General features: G+C 33.4%; 2 protein-coding genes across 3 annotated transcripts in view; one reads left to right on the top strand and one right to left on the bottom strand.

The window, feature by feature from the left end:
- Window positions 1–4386, top strand: part of LOC144977320 (uncharacterized) — a 23450-nt gene extending 19064 nt beyond the window's left edge. Inside the window, exon 9 of one of the 2 annotated variants that reach the window (XM_078922397.1) lies at window positions 1–4386. This exon is cut by the window's left edge and continues 283 nt beyond it. In XM_078922397.1, coding sequence (XP_078778523.1) covers window positions 1–241 — 241 coding nt within the window. In that variant the 3' untranslated portion in view covers window positions 242–4386. The other variant, XM_078922398.1, reaches the window with a different exon arrangement.
- A 4679-nt stretch (window positions 4387–9065) lies between these two features.
- Window positions 9066–10000, bottom strand: part of LOC144977318 (glutathione synthetase-like) — a 23717-nt gene continuing 22782 nt past the window's right edge. The window contains exon 14 of the mRNA XM_078922393.1: window positions 9066–10000. This exon is cut by the window's right edge and continues 579 nt beyond it. The gene's annotated coding sequence lies outside the window, so the exon portion shown is untranslated.

Below are 10000 nucleotides of genomic sequence, written 5' to 3'. Positions count from 1 at the left end.
TGATCATTATGCTAATATTGAAAATGATTTTGAAAACCTAGAGGCAGACTCAGTCCTTCAGAGCAAACCTCCAATGTCTATTCGTGTAAAATCAGCTCATACTCGTCGACCTGCGCATATTGATAAATTTGCAGATGAAGAGAGAGCTCTTCGTGAAATGGAGGTAGATTTTAAGAAAACTGCTTTGACCTTGCAGAAGAAACTAGGGATAGTGGAAACTGGAATAATCACCCTGGATTAAATGACTGCTGATTTTACTTGTCTTTAAATAGCATGTAATATAAATTCGTCTCTTTTGGCACAATTATGTGATTACCATCAGCATTTAGAATTCATTTCCATTACAGATTAAATTTTGTTAGATCATTCTTCCTTCAATTTACTTTAAATTTAAGAAAAGCTCGGAATAATGATGTTAGAGTTAGAGGAAGAAAAAAATATATTTAATATGTATGAATATTTGATAACTATGTAAATCAATCTATTTTATTTTTTTGGTCATATCCTTTAATTGTTTATTGGTACACATTTTTTCAATGTTTCCGTGTTCTGTGTATCTGTAATTAATTGCGACTCATTGCCTCAAACTTGCTATTAAGTCAGGACAAACAGGATGCTGGCAATTGAATAAATAGTGGAAAATATGAAACTTGGATTAATGTTTATGTATAGTTAACCAGTTAAATGCCATACTCGGGTAATACTTATTTAAAAATTTGGCCAGAAAACTCGTCCTTCAAATATTGATCGATTTAAATGACCATGATCTTGGCAAAAACGTTCAAACCTGGGACTTTGCAAAGTCCCAGGTTTGAGAGTTTTTGCCAAGATATCTGAAGGACAAGTTTTCTGGCCAAATTTTTAAGTACATGTCTTTCCTGAGTACGACAGTTACCTGGTTAAGGAGAAATAATTCTATTTCTTAAGCTTCTAAAAATTAAGATCATGTAAATCTGATTAGATTAATTTTAAATCAACTTTACGGTATATGCTTCACCCAGACATATAGCTAAACACAGACAGTAGGTCACAAATTAGACACTGAATTTTACTTGGATTAATCACTTTTTATTGTGATTGTTTTATCGTTGTCTACTTTTATTGTTTACTAATTATTTAAGCAAAGATGTTTGTCTTTTATGACCTTTTGTGTAAAACATTTTGAGCGCAATGACTAGATAAAGATTCAAGATTTTTGTTTTGTTTTTTATCGTTTACCATGCAGTCAACTTTTATTTTATTTCAGATAGGTTCTTAGTGCTACATAGAATATTTGCCTTGATGTTCTTTTCGTTGAGTTTAAAATGATTGAAAGCTCAACAGATTTCAAGCTTATTACGCAGATGCTCAATAATTTTGTGATGAAATATATTTTGATGAGATGTAACTGCTGAACCAAATAAATTTGTTGTTATTCCATGCATTTCCTCCTTGTTACTTATACAGTTTAAGCTCTTCCAGGTCCTTGCTAGAAATATTGATGTCAGCTTTAAATTTAAAAATTTAATAGAATTTTTATTGGAGGCACATAGATACAAACAAAAAGATATGAAGTGAGTAGAAAAGTGCCAGAAGACAATAGAGAATAAAAAAATTTTTTTTTCCGCGGCGGTGGTGGGGTTTGAACCTGCGACCTTATTGGTACGACAACTCCGCCTGGCAGGTGAGAGCGTGGCTCTACCGTGTGAGCTATCACGACACAAAAAATAATTTTCAAACCATTAGTCATTTTTAGATCCTCTCTCTTACCATTCTTTGAAGACGCCGATTCGTTCATTTACCAATCGCGAAATAATTTTTGACCAGCAGTTTAAGCTTTAATAGCCAATATTCTCATCACAAACATATAAATAGAACGATTGAGACATTGAGTATGCTCCGGTGTATGGGTGAATTTTTGAATTCCGAAAAGTAATGGATCAGGCATTCTTTGTACAACAAGTATTTGAAGTGAGTATAAAAGTGCAAAGAAGACAATAGAGAATAAAAAAAGCCAACGTTCATAACTTACACGAGTCATGTCCATTAAAAAGATTAGATAACTGGAAACAAAAAAAGGAAAGTAATGAAAGTAATTGAAATAATTTTGATTATTGGCAATTGGCTCATTAAAATTAAAAGAGGAAAAATTATCATTCTAATATCTTATATTCAGGAGTCCCGATAACTCACTTGGTAGAGCTCTCGCTTCACAAGCAAAGGGACCGAGATCGATCCCGGGTGCAGTCAAGATTTTTTAAATGACCCCCCCATCCACCCAGCAGTGATTGGGTAGCTGGGTCTGTTAGTTCTGGTGGAAAGTACTTTGCAATAGACTAGCGTCCTATCAAAAGGGTAGCAAGCAATTGCCATTGTCCGATTCACACTAAAGAAACCGGGATAAACTCCGGCTCCATGGGCCTGGTGACTCTGAAGGACTACTTTTATATTTTCTTATATTCATATGATAATTTACAATATTGAACAAAATTGTTCTTTAGGTTTTTCGTCCATGTGATGATCGATGCTACATTATCTCTGTTATCGTAATTAATTTTCATAATCTTCTAGTTTTCTGTTGTCTCCAAATGTGCACCTATATGCTTCGAAAAACAATTACAGGTCTTCCTCTCTTTCTTCCCCGTTTTTATACAGTCTACATTGCATTTTAAATTAGTTTTTATTTTTCCTAAATGTTTATTCTTCCTTTATTCTCTTTCTACATATTAAGTGTTACTGTTCTCTCATAATGCAAATGCTGCTGCTTGTTGAAACTTGAAGAATTAAATAACAATATTCAAATGGAAAGGAAGCTTCAATTTAATTAATGATGTGGATGTTTCAGGTTTCCCCTTTGTTAGTTTTTTTTGTTTTTAAGGGTTTTACGGCACTTGCAACACATTTAGGTTATATCAGCGCCAGTAAAAAGGAAGAAAATGGGATAGTAAAAAGTCCAAGAAAAAGTAAGACATAGGGGAATTGGGAACAAATAGGGATCAGATGTAGATTCCAAGAGCATACCACCAATGTACTTACTTTGAGATCACCTATGTCTCATCCGGACACAAGCAAAAAATCCAACAAAGAGGAATACTCTCAAATGCTTATATCATAAATTCAAAATAACAAATATAATAATACATAACAGAGAGATGATTTACAAGGGAAAAAATATCATCTCCCAAAACAATAACTATGCATTTGACTGTTTCCCTCCCAGCTAGGACTCCGGCCAGGGCCAGGACAAAACCAAGTAATCTCATTCCAAGACAAAGACAGAAAGCGTGTTGGAAAACAGATACAAGGGGATAGAAGACACAGTATGTACCCCTCTGCCCGCTATGGGAGGTCAGGAACCCCACACAGTTTTCCCCTTTGTCAACAAAACGCAATGAATGAAACACTAAACAATGCCATCCTCTCATCTCTCATTCGTCTTTAGTGTCTCATTCATCCTGTTTTATTTACAAAGAGGAAATCTGAAATGGCACATCATCTGTCGTCGTCAATTAAATTGAGGCGGGGCTTCCATTTCATCAACAAGCGATATAAAACTTTAATGTTTAACTGATTTATGTTGATTTTGCTAATGTATGAATGTATAATGATAGCCTTTAAATCAGGCAAAGGATTTAAATTATACTGTATTTTATACAATTTGCATTTAAGTGATTCCTTCTCAATGGGATCTAGTGCTTATGATTGGATGCAACTTTTTTTTTTATAGAAGCAAACAAGAATGAAAGAATGCTCTTGATATTTTATTGTGTCCCCTGTTTGAACTTGCACACTTTGTCCATTCAACTCACAATCGCACTACCACACGGCAGCTACTGTCTGTCCAATCGCTACAAACATGCTGTCGTGGCATCCTCTGTCATGTTGTTTCAATGGTTTATTTGTTTCCATCGGAGACAATAAATCGCACAGCAGCTTTTGACTGGGTCTATCAGCTCAGAATCCAGTCAGCTTACCACATTAGTGGGGGTCCTGATAGCTCAGTTGGTAGAGCATTCGCTTCACATGCGAAGGGACCGAGATCGATCCCGGGTGCAGTCGAGATTTATCTTCTGACCCCCTGTTCACAAAGCAGTGAATGGGTAGCTGAGTCTGTTAGATTTGGAGGAAAGTACTGGCTCTGAAGGACTACTTTTTTTGACATTAGTCCATCTTTTCAACACAGGAGACGGCAGATGGGTTTTTGCCTTGATACCAGGTCCATTTCTGATCTGGGTCATAATAATGTGTAACTGAAATAATTTGTATGGGTGTATGTTTCTATATTTTAGTTTTACTTATATTGCCAATTGAAAGCTTTACATTTTTATGTACATGCCTTTTACATTCAATATCGTCAGCTTCTGTTTCCTTTGTTATTTTAATGTAATAAATGAAGGAAATGTTTTATTCACAGTGTTCATGGTCTTACGATTAACAGAAAACATTTTATCATTTGCTTTCTTATTTTACTCGATGTTATTTTTTTATCAGAGTAAAATTTGTTTGCTTTCCCAATTTTAACTCATTTGCCTTCTCATCTCTGCCTTTTAAATGAGCCTGAGGATTTATGTCATGGGCAGACCAGGGATGTGATAGAAATTGAGTGGAATTGTTTTTGATTTAATAGAGTGCAGAATTTTCTCTTGCACCGTTAGACAGTTAATACTAATTATAATATGTAATATGTAATATTAATAATACTAATAATAATAATAATAATAATAATAATAATAATAATATAATGATAATGATAATAATAATAATAATAATAATAATAATAATAATAATAATAATAATTAATAATAATAATGATAATAATAATTGTTATAATAATAATAATAATAGTAATAATAATATAATAATAATAGTAATACTACTACTACTACTACTACTACTACTACTACTACTACTACTACTACTACTACTACTACTACTACTACTACTACTACTACTCTACTACTACTACTACTACTACTACTACTACTACTTATATAATAATAATAATAATAATAATGATAATAATAATAATAATAATAATAATAATAATAATAATAATAATAATAATAATAGTGATAATGAATAACAAAAATAGTTATTGTTATCAATAACAAACACAAAGACCAAAATAACAAAAAAAAAACAATATGGAGAGAGAGAGAGAGAGAGAGAGAGAGAGAGAGAGAGAGAGAGAGAGAGAGAGAGAGAGAGAGAGAGGGATGTTTTTGTTTGTTTTTAAGGATTTTACGGCGTTTGCAACACATTAAGGTCATATCAGCGCCAGTAAAAAGGAGGAAAATGGCTTAGTAAAAAGTTCTAGAATTACAATTAAAGTACCCAAGAAAAGGAAAGACAAAGGGGAATCAGTTCAAATAGGAAACAGATGTAGATTCCAAGAGCACACTTTCAAAGTACTTAGTTTGAGAACACTAAAAGTCTCATCCAGACACAAGCACAGGTCCCCACGAAGAGGAATACACTCAAATGTTTTACAAATCATATATAATATAAAGAAAACATAATACATTACATAACAGAGAGATGATTTACAAGGAAAAAAATATCATCTCCCAAAACTAACTACATAATATATACATTTAACTGTTTCCCTTCCGCCAGGGTATCCGGCCAGGGCCACGACAAAACCAAGTAATCTCATTCCAAGACAAAGACAGAAAGCATGTTGGAAAACAGACATAGGGGGATAGAAGACACAGTATGTACCTCCCTGCCCACTATGGGAGGTCAGGAACCCCACCCAGAGAGAGAGAGAGAGAGAGAGAGAGAGAGAGAGAGAGAGAGAGAGAGAGAGAGAGAGAGAGAGAGATGTTTGTTTGTTTTTAATGGTTTTACGGTGCTTGCAACACATTAAGGTCAATATCAGCGCCAGTAAAAAGGAAGAAAATGGGATAGTAAAACGTTATGGGATTACAATTAAAGCACCCAAGAAAAGGTAAGACAAAGGGGAATTGGTTCATATAGGAAACAGATGTAAATTCCAAGAGCACACCATCAAAGTACTTAGTTTGAGATCACCTAAAAGTCTCATCCAGACACAATCACAGGTCCCCACCAAGAGGAATACACTCAAATGTTTATAAATCATACATAATACGTAAACAAAACGTAATACAGTGCATAACAGAGATGATTTAGATGATTTACAAGGAAAAAAATATCATCTCCCAAAACTCTAACTATACATTTGACTGTTTCCCTCTTAGTCAGGGCATCCGACCAGGGCCAGAACAAAACCAAATAATTATTCCCAAAGACAGAGATATAGGATGAAAGAAGACACAGCAAGTGAACCCAGGATAGAGAAGGAGAGAGAAATAGATATTGTGTGTGTGTGTGTGTGTGTGTGTGAGAGAGAGAGAGATAGAGAGAGAGAGAGAGAGAGAGAGAGAGAGAGAGAGAGAGAGAGAGAGAAAGAGATTTTGTTTTTTTTTAAGGGCTTTACGGTGCTTGCAACACATTTAGGTCATATCAGCGCCAGTAAAAGGGAGAATATGGGATAGTAAAGGTTTTGAGAATTACAATTGAAGCACACAAGAAAAGGTAAGACAAAGGGGAATGGCACAAATAGGGAATTGGTGTAGATTCCAAGAGCACACTATCAAAGTACTTAGTTTGAGATCACTTAAAAGTCTCAACCAGACACGAGCACGGGTCCCTTCTAAGAGAAATACACTCAAATGTTTACGTTATAAATTCAAAACAACAAATATCATAATACATAACAGGGAGATGATTTACAAGGAAAAAAAATAATCTCCCAAAACAATAAATATACATCTGTTTCCCTCCCAGCCAGGGCCAGGACAAAACCAAGTAATCTCATTCCAAGACAAAGACAGAAAGCATGTTGGAAACCAGATATAAGGGGATAGAAGACACTGTAAGTTCCTCCCTGCCCACTAAGGGAGGTCAGGAACCCCACCCAGATAGAGAGAGAGAGAAAGAGAGAGAGAGAGGGGGCGGGGGGGGGGGGGGGGGGGGGTGAGGAGGTAAGGAAATAGAAAGAAATTACGAATAAGATTTCATTTTCTTTTCCACCTTTATTCAAAATAGTAATAATATACATTTATATTTCATTGTATCTGAATATACATATATATTTATATAATGTAAAAAAATTATTTTGTGAATGATTTGAAAGTGAAAAAGCTATTCCTATTCAATCACCAACACTTTCTCCCCAAATTGTGGGCGTATGGGTGAGGGTGAAGATAGATACTACAAATTTTATAGACGTGACCAGAATGGTAAAAGTATCTCTTCTTCTAGGCAATAGGGCCACTTCTTGATTCGATATTTATTTCTTTTCTCTGATATTACACTGCACTGCAAACATTGCTACTTTTTCTCCATAAATAAACTACAATAATAAAAGAGAATAGAAGCTTCAATTGAATTCACGAAGATGGACATCCTTGAGTAACTTTTGCCTATATTCTACATGTATATTAAAATCTATTTTATAATACCATTCCTCTGAAAATATGGCGTTTTTAGCCACATTTTCAATGGTTTACAGCATTTGCAACAATCGGCAGGTACTAATTTTCATTAGTTTTAATTTAAGAGCAAACTATTAAAAAGCATGCACCAAAACTAAATTTACCACAAAATAAGAATTGAGTTTTTGAGCTTTTTATATAGCGCAATATCCACTAAACGTGCTCAAAGCGTTTTACATTGGGTCCCTGACCAACAGCAACACGTAACATGTAGAACGAGACATGACGCCTGTTAGGCGATAATACAATATTTTTCCAACAGAGACAACACTGTTAACGACCAAATATTCATTTTACACCTGAGTACAGTGAGAGAAAGTGAGTAAAGAATCTTTTCCAAGGACTCAACTATGTGCAGAGCGAGGCTCAAACCCAGGACCTTCCGATCCGAAAGCGAGTGCCTTACCACCCACATAGCCGCACAAGGTCAAAGATGAATTCATTGGCCTCATTGGATTATTGACCAGTCTCATCAAAGGTGTACAACCACACCATCCAAGTCGCAAAAAAAATTGAGACAATCAACACTTCCATAAAACAAACAACAGAAAAGTTGTTGCTCTTATTGATATGTTTCATTCCCTTTCAACGAGTGCTCACTTTGGTTTTGAACGTCTGACAGTACAAATCTGCAATTGGTGTTTGGATTCTGAGTAGCACTTGAATGAATAAAAAGCATCAACTTCCAACTTACAATGTCATGGTTGAATAAATGTAAAGGAAAAGATTTTAAAATCTGATTGCAATTTTTTTTGAATATTGAAATAATAAGCAGATGAAGAAAACTGAAACGATTTGAAATTATATTTTACCAATTCTACCATTAAGTCAAATAGGAGAAAATCACATTACATCTTCTTCTTCTTCTTCATATAAACCCACTGACTCAGTCAGACTAGGTATTGCAGATGATGTGCACATCAAAAGGAACAAGAAATGATTATAGATTGTATACAACATGCATCATCAATAGGAAAAAATAATTTAACATAACATGAATTATCATTATAGATTGTATTCAACATGTATCAATGTGGTTTAGTTTATGTCTACCTGTTTATCGAGCTAAATGCCCAATGCTCTTTCCCAAAAGTTAATAATTTGTAATGAAGAGAATAAAGGTCACATGAGAAACTTGTTTCCGTGTTTTTTAAATAAAACATACACACTTCCATTTAAAACTGAAAAATATACCAGATAAAGCTTTTATAAAGGAAAATACTACCATCTTCTAAGAAATAAAGAACTATTCATTCTATCTCTGATATTGATCCCACCCTGTCAAAGCTTGGATAAAATCAAAAAGTATCATTTCTGGACAAGGAAAAATAAAATGAGATCTAATACTAGGCGGGGGTGGTAAAAGAACAGCTAGTGTTCACCTTCCTGACTTTCAGTGGGGAAAGTAGCATCAAGTCATCTCCTCAGAGAGAGGCTGCCATTATTACAGAGTTGAAAATTTAGGTATAAATTTCAAGGAGTTCAAACCAACCACATTTTTTGTACAAGAAAAAAATATATGAATAATAAATAAACAATTAGAATTATAAAAAACAACAACCCCCCCCCCCCCCAAAAAAAAAAAAACAAAAAAAAAAAAAAAAAAACAACAAAAATTAAGACAAAAACAAGTAAAAAAAAAAAAAAGAAGCTGACAATCTTTCGAAATTTATCTTTCGCTTATGGCACAGGAAATATCAGATGCTAATACTACAACAAGCAAAAAGCCTAAAATGTTTTTTAAAAAAAAAAAGAATAAATAAAAGAGAAAGTTGATGTCATAAAACTATTGAACTACTCATCACAGTAATTTAAATATACAAACAAAATATTAAAATAATGAAAACAAAATTTCTACTTGTATCAATATAAAATATAAATTAGAAAAAAAATGAATTTCAAAATAAATTCCAATCTAAACAAAAGTAAATGATTAAGTGGTCTCTGACTATATTTTGTAGAGCAGAAGAAAAAAATAAAATAAACTAGAGCAAGGTCTTGGATGGAAGAAAATTTGTAACTATGAGCAACATTAATAAAATAAATAATGGAATGCATTTTATTATGTTTGATAAAAACATCGATAGTCTATGACAAAGAACATGTACGTTGACTTAAGAGAAACTATTCTAATATCAACATAATAAGATATCTGTGATAAAATGCTCCCCAATAATAAATAATAATAAAAAAGCATCTTGTCGTAATTTATGGATTTGTCTTTAGTCTGTGAAACAAAAATGAACAACTTTCATTTTGTAATACTGTGGAGAATATTTAAATACAATATAAACAAATTGTTAAAAAGCAAAATAAACGACATGCTCTTGAAATTTATAGTGGTAAGTTCAAAACATACCATCCATCAAATAAATTGATTACAAATATCAGTAAATAATTTCTTTTTTGTCCCTATAGAAATCTAAAATGAATTTTATTTATAAACATCAGCATAAACATGACCTCAATCTGGTATCACATTGAGATGAAACGGACGCCAC

The sequence above is a fragment of the Berghia stephanieae genome, chromosome 7 (genome assembly GCF_034508935.2).
Source record: "Berghia stephanieae isolate SIO BIC M18660-M18661 chromosome 7, UCSD_Bste_1.3, whole genome shotgun sequence".
Classification (NCBI taxonomy): Eukaryota; Metazoa; Mollusca; class Gastropoda; order Nudibranchia; family Aeolidiidae; genus Berghia; species Berghia stephanieae.
Note: the sequence above shows the minus strand (reverse complement) of the source record. Positions and strands in the feature narration are given on the sequence as shown.